General features: G+C 42.8%; 2 protein-coding genes across 4 annotated transcripts; one reads left to right on the forward strand and one right to left on the reverse strand.

Moving 5' to 3' along the window:
* Positions 1-644: 644 nt before the first annotated feature.
* Positions 645-3,163, reverse strand: LOC113022860 (actin-related protein 2/3 complex subunit 4). Its single transcript, XM_026168748.1, has 6 exons — positions 3,096-3,163; positions 2,390-2,508; positions 1,956-2,067; positions 1,767-1,862; positions 1,242-1,412; positions 645-1,162 (listed from the first exon to the last, which is right to left on the reverse strand). The coding sequence occupies exons 1-6, from the start codon at positions 3,096-3,098 to the stop codon at positions 1,157-1,159; spliced, it is 507 nt and encodes a 168-aa protein (XP_026024533.1). The 5' UTR covers positions 3,099-3,163; the 3' UTR covers positions 645-1,156.
* On the forward strand, positions 2,523-7,335 carry tada3l (transcriptional adaptor 3 (NGG1 homolog, yeast)-like). 3 transcript variants are annotated; one of them, XM_026168728.1, is made up of 10 exons: positions 2,523-2,586; positions 3,649-3,755; positions 4,066-4,309; positions 4,443-4,690; positions 4,846-4,951; positions 5,056-5,191; positions 5,282-5,385; positions 5,507-5,613; positions 5,980-6,171; positions 6,278-7,334. In XM_026168728.1, exons 3-10 carry the CDS (start codon positions 4,100-4,102, stop codon positions 6,468-6,470), a joined length of 1,296 nt encoding a protein of 431 aa, XP_026024513.1. In that variant the 5' UTR covers positions 2,523-2,586; positions 3,649-3,755; positions 4,066-4,099; the 3' UTR covers positions 6,471-7,334. The 3 variants fall into 3 exon arrangements, with proteins under 3 accessions (XP_026024513.1, XP_026024514.1, XP_026024515.1); XM_026168729.1 differs by lacking the exon at positions 2,523-2,586 and adding an exon at positions 3,344-3,552; XM_026168730.1 differs by lacking the exons at positions 2,523-2,586; positions 3,649-3,755 and adding an exon at positions 3,762-3,966 and having other exon boundaries at positions 6,278-7,335.
* Positions 7,336-13,561: the final 6,226 nt, after the last annotated feature.

The raw sequence follows: 13,561 nt of genomic DNA on the forward strand, positions 1-13,561 counted from the left end.
TTAAAAAAGTATTTCTATGTGCGTTTATACCTTCCAATCAATTGCTGCATTTCCTACTTTCTTAGCAAAATATAAATATGGGGTGATTTAACACTTATGCACAGTACTGTACAGTCAAATGCATGAACCATGGTATCACAATGGAAACTTAGGAAGTTGCAAAGCTATCTTGCCATTATTGTAAAGTTCATTTGGCTGCGTCCTCTTCGAGCCAGGACAGAAACACAAATCTCTTCCTCCCTGCGTGTGACGGCAGTATCAGCCTCCACGAGTCACAACTTTTGTGAAGCATGTGTGCGTGTAGTAAGTACAGCTGCTCAAATTAAAGTGGATTTTTTTTTTTTTTTTTTTTAAGAAATACTTAAGGTTATTGTGAAAATGGCGCTTTCTTCACAGCACACTCAAGTCTTGATTTGGATCGAACGATTCGGATTAACTTGTGAATGTGAACAAACACCGTCAGACTCACGCCCTGCCTGCACTTCCCCTTCCTGGCGGCTGAAACGGCGCACAGCAGTTACACACGCATAAGGCAAAATGTGGTTAAAGGGCAGGCTCAGAACAACTTCCTCTGAAACAGAGCAAATCCATTTATAGGAACAGCAACAGTGCAGCAAAAACGTCAGCTTTCAAACACAAACAGGTATAAACAACTGAGTTTTATTATTATATTTCCGTATCTTCTTGCATGACTGATGGCAGTTTCTTTACAGTGAGCTCTTTCTACGTTTGACTTAACACTTCCACAAACAAGTATGTCCTGAACAGAGAAAATTTGGAGACAATTTAAAACGACAGCGACAGAACACAAAAAAAATACAAAATTCTTCTGAGTTTCATTTGGAACAGCACAGCCTCAGTGCTCCTGTACTCATGGTTATCAACTTGATTAATACTTTAAGGACCCGCCTTTGTTTGGGGATTTGTTCTAAGTGGCTGAAAATGAAACTGTAAATATTTCATTATGTACAGTCATTGATATCCATGAGTACAGGAAGACACTCGGGTGTAAAGGGTAAATAAAGGGCATCAAAGCCAGATTGGTTACGTTCCTCTCCTCTCGGGTCGGCTGCTTACTCCTTTAACTCTCCACTCTTGTGCCGAGTGGCAGTTGGAACATTCCCAGGGTGGCACGGGGGAAACACTAACACTTCCATCAGAACTGTAAAGACAAGAGAATCAAATTAACACGAGGCAATAATAAAAGCGGAGCCGCTGCAGGAAGCGAACAAGTTACTTACATTCTTGAGGAATTCTTCGGCAACGATACGGGCCCTGGCATTAACCGAAAGTTTCATCTCACTGATCTCCTTGTCGATCTCCTCCATGAAGTGGATGACAAAGTCCACCAACTTGTGTTTGTACATCTGCTCCGTGTGGAAGTTGGTAATCAAGAAGCTAATATCATATCCCTAAAATAAGAGCGGAAAAAATAAAAGACACCATTTGTGTTACTGCATTAAAGCTATTGTAAATACTGAGATATTTAATGTTGTTTCCTTCTTTTGCTTGCTCCCTTTAGGGGTCAACAGCGGATCATCTGCCTCCAACCCCCCCATCCCTAACATCCTCCCCTGCTGCACCAACCGTCTTCTAGATCTTCTTTATTGAGGTGTTTACTGTCTGTATGATGTTTCTAAAACATGCATGCATGAAGACCTTTATGACTCATTTAGCTCCCACACTTCCTCGTTTTGTACGTGGTATTCTTCCTCTGATACTGTTAATAAGTACTGATTTCTCTTTTGTCACTCGCTGTCTCTTACCTCTACTGGCTTCCTCCGCAGAATGAAGAAGTTCTCTGCTCTCATCATCATGAAGCGCATAAACTTGTGGCAAAGGATCTTCTCGATCTCATCGGCCTGCAGTCAATCATAGTAGTTTTTAAAGAGCGTTAGAATATTCTGGAAAGTCATAACCACAATAAAAGTTAAAGCCATTCTAGCTCTACTGACCTGCTTGACAGCAATACTGACTCTGACGGAGTTGATGGATCCCTCGATGAGAACCTTCTCCTTGTCATTACGGCTGATCACCACCGGCTGAAGCAGCAGCTCCTTACTGCTCCTGTAACAACAGCAAAAACAGTCCTTCTAAACACAGTAAAACTCAACGTTATACTCGAGACCCCGCAACACTGAACGGGGAGGACACCTGCGAACAAGCTGAGGCAAGTCCCTTCAGTCCAACTTTAAAGCCTTGCCCTTGCTTGTAGCCATTTTTCTTCCCTCCTTGATTTTCTTATGCAAGTTTGCACATGACTGAACTCGTCTGCCAGCAGCTGATCATAATACACACATCTTTAGGGCAGGAGAAACATGAGGAAGCATAGGGTGGGAAGCAGCAGGGGACAAACCAGTGAGACTCAATTGAGTGCTGCTAAACATACCTGACCTCCACCTCTGGCTTGTTGTGGCGCTCCACCACCTGAGAGGAGAAGTTCTCCAGACATAGGGCTGCCTGCAAGGTGGCCCTCACAGCGTTTAAGTAGGGGCGCAGAGTCGCTGTCTGAAGAGAAAAGTAATAAAAAGTCAATACCTGGGAGGATTCGGCCACATGCAATGAGATCCTTCCAGTTGAATAAAGGTAAATCGCCCAGCAGGGACTTGTGTTTAAGGCTACGCATGACAATAATCCGTGTGCAAGTCTCACTTGACAGCTATCTGTTATCACAGGCAGAATGAACAAGTATCTACTAATGCTACGTAGCTACGTGTAGATCTATCTGCGATATGAATGCAGAAGAGGATGTGATGCCTTCAGGTGATCGACACTGCAGCTCATCCAAATTATTTACTGTATTTATGCCAGCTATATACGTCGCTTTTCCACGGTTTAAGGACAAACTGTGGTGAAGCTACAGGTCACAGAAACGAGCAGAAAAGGAAACGAGAGGAAAAGACAGCTCAGTCAATCTGTTTCTGCAAACCGTATCAAGGATGCCCGTAATCTCATTTTGCTGCAGCCAACCAGAAACCACGTCTACAAGGAACACACAGCTAGCTAGCTAATCTTAAGTTAAATATGGCAGTAGTTACTTGGGGTAATTGGCTAAATAATTAAATATAAAGCTGAGTGTTGTGCTGGAGACTTACCATTTTTGAGCTGTAAAAGACGGAAGTTCCTCAGCCACGCCTGGGACGACTCTTCCGTAAATCCTACATAGTCGAGAAAATCTATGGTGTGTTCGTTTTGATGCGAGGGTTAGTCTAATGAATCGTTTTTACCCACCCAGCGTAAATGTTCGCGTTTATTTCTCCGCCCAGGTGGAGTGTATTTTTAGTAAAACGAGCACACCCTAGGGTGTTCCCATTCTGCACTATGAAGAGGGGACAACGGCTGTTGTCTCACGAGTTTTTATTTTTACCTTATATGGTTTTCATAGTTAGATGTCAATTATCAAGATTAACGTACACAAACTATACTGTCTAACTTCCAAATTAAAAGCTTGGCAGCAAATATTTTTAATACGCCTAGATTTGGTATCATCCGATGATACCATTGTGATAGACTACTCAACAGGCTCTATGAAGCGCCAAGTCTCCAGACTCTGTATTCTCAGACTTGCCACTTTTTAAATTGCTTTTACGACTTAAAATGCCTGGTTAGGTTTTGTAAAAATTTAACTATCTTATTTTTTCTCCTCAGAATCGTCATTATATATAAAATGGGACATCATTTTAGGTGAATAATTTTCACACACACCCCCCTCTTACCACAATGGTTTCACCCATCATGGACGCCATTCAGTGAAGGTAACTATCGCTGCTCTAAAATATTATACACATTATAATTTGTGCGCTATATTTGTGTGGTGTGGGTTTAAAACGCCCATATTTAAAGCGTCTGTGCGCAAATCATGAATATAAAAGAAACCCTTGTTAGAATTTAAACGTATTCTCCAGCATTTCGGGCCCAGCGAGCCTGCGCTCTTTAAAGCAGTCCCGACTGTACGTGCGGCCGTACGTAAGTGTTTCTGAATTTGTGTGTGAGAGCTACAGCACAGAGCTGGACTCACATTGTATGCCAGTCTGATAATCTAATGAGTACTTTGTCTTATGCCAGTAAAATCACTGTCAGGTCTTTGCTGCAATACATCATGAGTGAGCTGAAGGACTGCCCCCCACTGAAATACTACGACTTTAAGCCCGTGGAGCATGTCAAGGTATGCCCCCGCTACACTGCTGTGCTGGGCCGCTCAGAGGATGATGGCATCGGCATCGAAGAGCTGGATACCCTGCAGCTGGAGCTGGAGACACTGCTGTCGTCAGCTACCCGCCGCCTCCGAGCACTGGAAGAGCAGAGACAGGTAGGAACAAGCTGGTGACCGCTCTTCTTTCATGTAACTTTTCTTTTAACCATAAGGCTTTCATCTCTAAGCATCTAGATGCAGCCTTGTATATTAAAGGCTACCATAATTTTTTCCTCTCTATTTATCTCAGATCCTTACAGACTGGCAAGATAAGAAGGGAGATAAACGCTTTCTGAAGCTGGGAAAAGACCCAGACCCCGCTGCCTCATCTCGCCACAAACCAAAGAAGCAGAAATTGGACGGTAAAGGGGGTCATGGGCCAGGCCAAGGTCCCGGCAGACCCAAAACCAAAAACCTGCAGCCAAAAGTACAAGAGTATGAATTTACAGATGACCCTCAAGACATTCCCCGCAACCCTAAAAATGATGCTCCCAACAGGTCCGCAACAACTTACAAAATATATCTGCTTAGTTTATTTTCTCTTTGATGTTTCTTTTTTTTTTCCTTCTAATTTTCAAGTTATTCTTAGATGTGTGTTTTAGCAAGAAAAGAACTTTATTCTTATATTACCTTGTAATATTTCTGTTTTTAAGATTCTGGGCCTCAGTGGAGCCATACTGTGCAGATATTACAAATGAAGAAGTACGATTGTTGGAGGAGCTTCTTAAACCACCAGAGGATGAAGCAGACTACTTCAAGGTATGACATAGAGCCATGCACGCAATGTTATGTTACAAATAACTGTATGCAATGCAGTGAATAAGAGTGTTTTGAGGTTTGGGGCTGATCTGTGTTAATGGTAGATTCCAGCATTGGGAAAACACTACTCTCAGCGGTGGGCTCAGGAGGATCTGCTGGAGGAGCAGAGGGAAGGAGCACGAGCCAACGACAAAAAGAAAAGCGTCATGGGAGGGCCGCTTTCTGAATTGGACGCAAAAGGTGAGGGGAAGGCTCACTTGTGCCTACACGTGACTGTGCATGAACTAGTAACTCCACCTTAACACTAACATTTATCTTCACTTGCTGTAGATGTGGACTCGCTGCTGAAAAAGTCAGAATCCCAACACGAATCTCCAGAAGACGGTTGTCCCTTTGGTCCTCTCACACAGCGTCTGCTGCAGGCCCTTGTAGAGGTCAGACTCATCATTTTGTGACCAGCTTTTGCCCTGATAACGCTTATAACAATGCATTATTGCGTTGTAAAAAATACAAATAATAATATACATATAAATACATGAGCATGGTTTCTTCCAGGAGAACATTATATCCCCCATGGAGGATTCTCCTATACCGGACATTTCAGGAAAGGATGCTAACGATGGTGCTGGGACTTCACCCCGAAGCCAAGGAAAAGCTTTTAGGTATAATGTCAGCATCAAATAAATTTTTGATGTATTACATGAGAGAACCTCCTGAAATAGCAGCCATTTTTAAACACATCTCCTCATCCACACAGACCTCGGTATCCTCAGCATGAAACAAAAGAAAAACCGCATTCAATCTTTTTTAGGATGTTTTGGCAGGTCAGCAGCTAACTCTTCAAAGTACCTCAATTTGCTGTCTACTTTCATGCAGCTGTGCCTGCACACACAAACGTGGATGTTAATTCCTCTCCATTAAATTTAAAGGGAAAAATTGGTTCTAGATTTAAGGTGGTAACATTGGTTGTTTTAGTGGTGTTTTCCGCTCTGCATCTGCATATTTCTTATGATCTTTGCCATCTTTAGCGTTCCTCATACGCGCTCCCTGGAGGCTCGAATCAAAGAGGAGCTGGTAGCCCAGGGGTTGCTGGACTCCGAGGAGCGACCTGGCCAGGGAGGAGACTCTGAGGATGAGGTCCTTGCAGAGCTGCTGAAGAGACAAGCAGAACTCAAAGCCCTGACCGCTCACAACCGAGCCAGAAAGCAGGAGCTGCTACGGTGAGGACAGAGAGCAGCAGTGGTTCTGTTTGCCACCTAAGTGAAACTGTACATGTGTTAGAGATCTTTGATCACATGAAACTCTGGATTTGCTGTTTTTTCACAGGTTGGCAAAAGAGGAGATGCGCAAACAGGAGTTAAGGCAGAGAGTCAGGGTGTCTGACAATGAGGTGATGGAGGCGTTCCGGCGAATCATGGCAGCCAGGCAGAAGAAACGTACCCCAACTAAGAAGGAGAAAGATCAGGCCTGGAAAGCACTGAAGGAGAGGGAAAGCATTCTCAAATTACTGGATGGATAGAGGAAACCACAGTTTCTGTGGTGAAAAAAATATTGGAAGAAACCTCTTCAACCTAACACACAGCTCAAACAGCTGTCAGTTGCATCAAAGGCCTCTTTCAGGCTTCTCTCTCCGTTGACCTGCCGGCATCTGGACACGCCGGCTTCATGATAGAACACAGACCATGCTGACTTTTGGGAATTGGAAATGGTCAAAATGGCTTTATTCTTACTGTAAATAGAAATTAATATAACTTGTTATTGCATGGTATTTTCTAGTGGGTTGGGCTGAGCAACTCGCAAATATGCACTGTGCACATGCAGTCATGTTAACTCTGCAGCAAACAGTCTCACTTGTGTCGCTCAGCCTGATCTAGTGGCATTACTGTTGCAATGCAGGCTCCTCACTGATGTATGAAGCCACACGTTCAGATTCCAGCAGTTAAATGGAAGGTATGTGAAAGAGGCCAGTGATGTAACATACCGTTTATTACAGCTCTGCATGATTTAGGTAGGAAAGTTTCTGTAGTTGTTTTTGTTCCATGTGATGTACAGCAGAGCAATCATCGGATCAGTAACATTCAGCATGCATCACTGACTTTTATACTGTTGTTTGAAACGTTTTTCTTTTGTTGGTTCATTTTTATTTTTTTTTACATTTTTTAAATTTCATCTGCCGTTGTCATGCTGTGAAAAGAATACATCAGTACAATTTAAGAACAGGTTTTGTATATGTTAAAAAAACAGACAAGATGCTGCAGTGTGTGCAGCAACATCTCTTCCCTTCAGTGCTAACAGTGGGTCCACCAGGAGCAAAAAAAAAGACATAGACCATTGCTACTTATTAAAACAATAAAACTGTTACATCTGTTGATATTTGTGCTTTTGCTTTCTTTATGTTCTTAGTTTATTTATTAGCAACATGTTTAAAAAATGCTGACCACATAATTAACAATACATTAGAATAAAATCAAATAAAAACACAAACGTGAGAGAAACAATGTGATCAACATGTCAAATGGGCCGCACACCAAGAAGAAGAGGGGAGCCCGATGCTGTAATCTAGCAACGTGAGCTTCTGATTACAGAAAACTGTTCCCAGCAGCATAACACAGTGCATTACGATTAAAGAGGTGGTAACGTCCATCATCTCTGTATCTCAAAGATATATTCACTGCATGATATTCAGTTTTCAGTCACTGATGCTGAAATCCAGCGGGTGGAAAAGGTTTACCTGATCACATACTTAAGTACTTCTAATACGGTGAAGAACCATTCTTTGTAGGTCTCTAAGGAATGCTTAAAACTGTCTTCATTTAAAAGGAAAACAAGATATTTTCTCCATGAGGCTTTTGGGCTGTAGAATAAAATACAGTCACATTGTTCCAGCAATGGCAGTAGTAATTAAGTCTCTTGCAGTCTCAACTCTTAGACTGGAAGTTATTCTGTTTGTCACCAGTTTTTTTGCTGGTTAGGAGGATGTTCTTAAAATCTTTTTAAACTGCTGTACATAAAAGCTACATGTCTTCATTAATAAGCCACATTGCACATTGCAAATCCAGATTTCCTGCAGGGTAGGTGGAAGTAACAGGATCCAGAGGCACCACTAGATGGCAGTCTGTGCCTTTTGCTATACATAGCCCATGGTTGACATAATTGCAATACTGTGTGTGTCTCTTTGTTGGTGATTGTATATGTCCATCTTTCACTTTATGATCCTCACCGATCTGGATTTGGGGATAAAGTAAGAGACTGTTGCTCAGTGTGCAGCTGTGGGTCACACAGTTCATCCTACAGAGAAACAGTCACCCAAAGAAATGTCACCAGTAAGAAACAGTTTCCTTAAGAAACTGTCACATGGTCACAGCAAAAACCACCAAACTGCTGTTCACCCAGACGGATTCAGAAAGTATCTTTTGAAAAGACCGCAGCCATGCTCATGTTTCTTTGTCATTCTCAGCAGTTTCAAACAGCTTTTCTGTGATTCTTTCTCCTGATGTGTGTGATAAGAAAAGACTCGTCCATGTGACTTTCAAACTCAGGACGCTTTATTAGAAATGTGTACAAAGTCCTATCATTGCTGTTTCTAATTTTTTTGTGGTAGTTTCATTTTAATGAAGAGAGGCAAAATATTAAATAAGTATTTGATCCCCTACAACACAGCCAAAATTCAGGTTCCCACAGATTGCCTGTGTGACAAGATGTAACACAAGATTACAATCAGTCAGTCAATTATAGATTCTCCTAATCTCAACTTCGTACCTATATAAAGCACGCCTGCGCACAGAATCAGTTTCAGTCCTTTGACAAATCAGAATCAGACCTAAGATTTGTCAAAGGACATCAGGGACAAGATTGACCATCAGCTTAATGAGAAGATGACAACTGCTGGTGCAATTATTCAGAAATGGAACAAATACAAAATGACCATCAATCCTCCTCAATCTGGAGCTTCATGCAAGATTTTGCCTGATGATACGAAGAGGATCATGAGAAAGGCGGTGAAGCAGCACAGAACAACATGGGAAGAGCAGTGACCAAAAACACCACTATAACACACATAATAGAACTTGCAGACGCTGCAATTTAGCAGCGTCTGCAAGTTCCACCTGCTCATGAAGAAACATGTACAGGCTCGTCTGAAGTTTACCAGTGAAAATGCTGTGGTCATTTTAAAACCAAACTCAAGCTCTTTGGCATCAACTTAACCCGTCGTGTTTGGAAGAAGAGAAATGCTGTGTATGACCCAAAGAACACCATCCCAACAGTCACCATGGAGGTGGAAGCATTATGATATGGGAGCTGTTTTTCTGCTAAGGGTGCAGGACGACTTCACAGCACTGAGTGGCCAAAAGACCGGGCCATATACCATAAAATCTTGGACTAGAACCTCCTTCCCTCACCCAGAACACTAAATATGGGTCATGGCTTGGTCTTCCAGCATTAAAGTGACCCAAAACATACTGCCAAGGCAACAAAGACATGGCAAAAGAAGAAGCACATTAAAGTCATTGAGTGGTTTAGCTAGTCTCCAGACCCCAACTCTATAGAAAGTCTGTGGAGGAAGCTGAAGGTTTGGGTTTCCAAGCAGTAATAAAAAAATCCCTAAAGGATTTAGAAAGTTTCTGTAAAGAGGAGGGAGCAAAAATCCCTCCTGAGATGTGTACAAACCTGATGAACAACTACAAAAAATGTCTTACCGCTGTGGTTGCCAACAAGAGTTTCTCCACCAAGTATTAAGTCATGTTTTTGGGATCAAGTACTTATTTCACTCAATGACATCCAAATCAACTCGAAACTTTAATCTAGCTTTTAGGTAATGTGTTTTTTCTGGATTATATTCTGTCTCCCTTCATTAAGATGAAACTACTAAAAAAAATAGACAGTGTTGGTTAATTTAAAGCTACCTCTTTTAATCTGTGAGGCCTGTACAATCTTATGACACAGAGCTATTTCCTGATGAAATTGCTATAACTTGGTCAGTCGGTCAAGTCACGATCAAGGCAGTGAAACTCTCTCTGTTGAAAATCTGTTACAAAGCATGTGAAAACCCCACAGATAAAATCTCCTCTTCTCTCAACATGTTTAGGTTGACGTCAGATCCCCAAGCATTGCTGACATGACAGATTTCAGGCTTTGAACTACATGTAGTCAGGTCGCTTGTTTGTATTTTAAATAGCCTTGAGCGCCACAGTGCAGGTTTGTCAGGAACAAATCAGCTTACATCTTGCGACACCTTAAAACTCGGCTGAATCATTACGAATTTAACAGCAGCCTGTCGGGGGGGGGAGGGTGGCAATAATGCCCTGTTTATTACATTGTGTGAGTGTTTTGCTCGTGTGTTTGTGTGTAATGGCAAGACCGTTAATGGAAACTTACTGAATCTACATTAATACAACCCAGAAGATAAAATCAGGAACTGGCATGTTGTTTAAAAAATCCCCTCATGCTCAGAAAGCTGGAGTTTCTAACAATGGTGCAAACAGTCATTATTTTAAAAACTCCTCAGTTTAGGCGAGTGTCCTCTATGCAGATCCATAATGCCATCAGCCCTTGTGTATGAAAGCTCACAGGTGAATGAGAGGCTGAATAGATTGCTGTGGTGGCCCCTCGAGGCCGGGCGTATCACACAGGTCTTTTGTTGCATTTGTTGTCATTAGACCTAAACTGAAGGGCAGGTGGGTTTTGTGTTAATACACTGCTCATACATGCTCAATGATGCTCGTCCTCTGTTTGCTCATCACATATTGAGCCTCTTTTTTAAAAAAAAGAAAGAAAGAAAGAAAGAAAAGAAGAAAAAAGGGCTAGTTAGACTCCTTTTGACAACCCAGGTGGTGCGTGTGTCCCCGATGCTCACCGGATCAGCGAGGCTCCATCTCCAGTCCCCTCTCCCCGTGTGAAATTCAGTTACGTGGTGAGCTTCTTCACTCCTCTCTGCCATGGCCCGTAAAGTTTTACGGCTGTTTGAAGAAGAGGACCCGCCACTGGAGGGTGTGGGTAAATAAGTTTGGCACGAGATATGCATCTGCTGCACATCAACAGACAGACTATAATAAATATATTTCTGTTATGTGAGCAGACATTGTGCGGGGCGACGTGTGTTTACATGTGCACACACGCACAGTTATCCCATGCTACTATCACCCCAGATCAGAGGAGGGCGTTCTCTCCATTGCCTCTTTGTTTTGCCACTGTGCACCAACCATATTTCTTTCTCTGTGGCTCTCCTACTCCACCTCCGTGCCTGCGTTCCTTAGCTGGAACTGAGCATGCATAAAAGGCTGACACACACACACACACACAAACACAAGCACGCACAAGCACAAGGAGAGATACATAGAGCTGGAGGGTTTCAACATAAATCTGTTGATTCTTTGTCCTAATGCTATGTCAGCTTTCATGCTGAATTGAAATTGTGTGTGTGACAGAGATATAGACAGAGGTTGAGACAGCTGCTGAGGCTGGCTGGTCCACTGAGAAGACCCTCTGTCCAGCCAGGCCACGCCTCGGCCCTTCTCCTGCACAGAGAACTATTGTCTCCAGTGCTCCTTCCACTGTTCTGATGTCATGGTTTGTCCTTCCCCAGAGGGTTGCTGCTGCTGCTGCTGGTGCTGTTGTGGTAAAACTGGAAAGGCTTTTTAGCACAAGGCCAGAAGCAAAAGCGACTGGATGGTGCACACTGCAAATAGTTCTGCATACCAGTACACAAAACTCTCATATGCTCTCATCTTTTTGGCCACTCCTTTAACCCGCCCTGATTTGAATCTCATTTGCTTCCCATTTGCGTGGCAGTTGATGCCTTTCTTCTGTGACTCCGGAGTTTGGCAGCTCAAATGCAAATCGCTCTCTTCTGCCCTGATCATCCCCACCTGTCCAGGCTCCTGGGCTGTCTGCTCATTGGTGAAGTAGAAATAAATATTCTTGGGCTACTTCTTCCAGCCCTGTTGTAATTCCTCTGGTGTATTTTGTAGAATATGAGCACCACAGACTCGCTGCTTTTACATTAAACTGTGAGGGTGTTGCTCATTATTTAGGTGTACAAGAAGAATTGTTATCAGAGTAGTCTAAGTTTGGGTATATGAGAGATTGTGTTTGTGGTATTTTGGAAATGTAAAAAAAAAAAGCATATCTGGTTTCGATCAGAATAAATGACATAAGCTGAGGTTTAACTTCTGTTAGATCCAAGACCTACAAGATAAATCACGATAAAGTGCTGATGCTAAATTCTGCATACAGAGTCTCTCCTCTGAGAGACTCAAGCCATTACAGGTCCATGATCTCTCTCATTCCCTTCTGCATTGGTAGCGAATTTTCCTAAGCACTGTGACAATTTGTGTTTGGCTGTTCTTTGTTTGAATCACCTAGGCAATGAGTGAGATAAGAACGACAGAGTGTGGAGTTGTTAGGAGGCTATTTATCTTTGGCAGTAAATGTGGACAACAGCATTCAAAGCTCTTGAAGTATGTTTTGCAGTGGAGATAAGGCCTGATAGCAGAGGTATGTAGAGGGCTATGTATTGATAAATATGCACATATTTTCACAGAGATTTAATGCAACTGCTTCTGGAATACGGAAACCACTCTTATAGATGTGGGATTTGGAGAATTGTCACACTCTTCCTTATTGGGCTTGGATAAATAAACATACCACTTTCCTGCTACGGGTCTCCCTCTAAGACTCTAAGCGAGAGGACATCACCGGCAGTGTCGATGATAGTTGTTGAGGAGCAAAGGAGACACAATGAAAAATGCTTCTGTCACCACCCACCGCTGCTTTGTCACCCTCTCCCCATGTTTCTTTTGCTTCCTCTGCTCTGTGATTATTATCAGCCCAGATCATTATCAGGCAAACTCTCCCCTCACTGTGATGGAGAGGAGGGTCGGCCTCCCACATAGCTTTGGTGAGAGATTTCTAACAGCAGCAAAGGAGGAGGGGATGGGACAGGGGAAACAAGACAAGAGGCCTAATAAAGTCCATCTAAATTTAGAGACAGCGGGGCCTTTTTCCCCTTGTCCTTATAAAGAGCTGCTGGTGAATCCAGGCAGGCTATCCTCCTCGCTGTACTGAGCTCAGATCACTCCCTACAGGATGGGGAACATAACCGTCGGTGCATGAAAACACACACACACACACACACACTCGTGTGCGCAAACACAGAGGACCATGTTGTTTTATGAGACAGAGGACGGGGAACTTGGAGGGGTATTTTTTTTGTCTTTACACAAGAGGGCAAGTTTGGTGGAACATACTAAAATAGGAGAGGTTTAAGGAAACCACCAAAAAGAAATGATGGGAGAAATGAGCAACTGGTGGGGGACGGTTCACGTGCAGGAGATTGTGAAAGAAACCACAGATGAATTCGTGGCTAAAAATATCTCAGAGGGCGGGTTGTATATTTCATCTTATGTTAGCACAATCTCCCTTCCTCCGATCAAAAGATGCCCATGTTTTGATCTCATTAAGAATCATTGCGTTTTATAAAGTTTATACTAAGATCTCGCCTGACCTTTTGGGGCTCTGTCCATGGAGAACAACACACATCATCTACAATCATATTAATTAGTGGGCTTTAGAAAAGAAAAAGCAGAGCCAAGCCCTCTCCCTGTTTCCTGC

This window comes from Astatotilapia calliptera, chromosome 5 (assembly GCF_900246225.1).
Source record: "Astatotilapia calliptera chromosome 5, fAstCal1.2, whole genome shotgun sequence".
NCBI classification, from domain to species: domain Eukaryota; kingdom Metazoa; phylum Chordata; class Actinopteri; order Cichliformes; family Cichlidae; genus Astatotilapia; species Astatotilapia calliptera.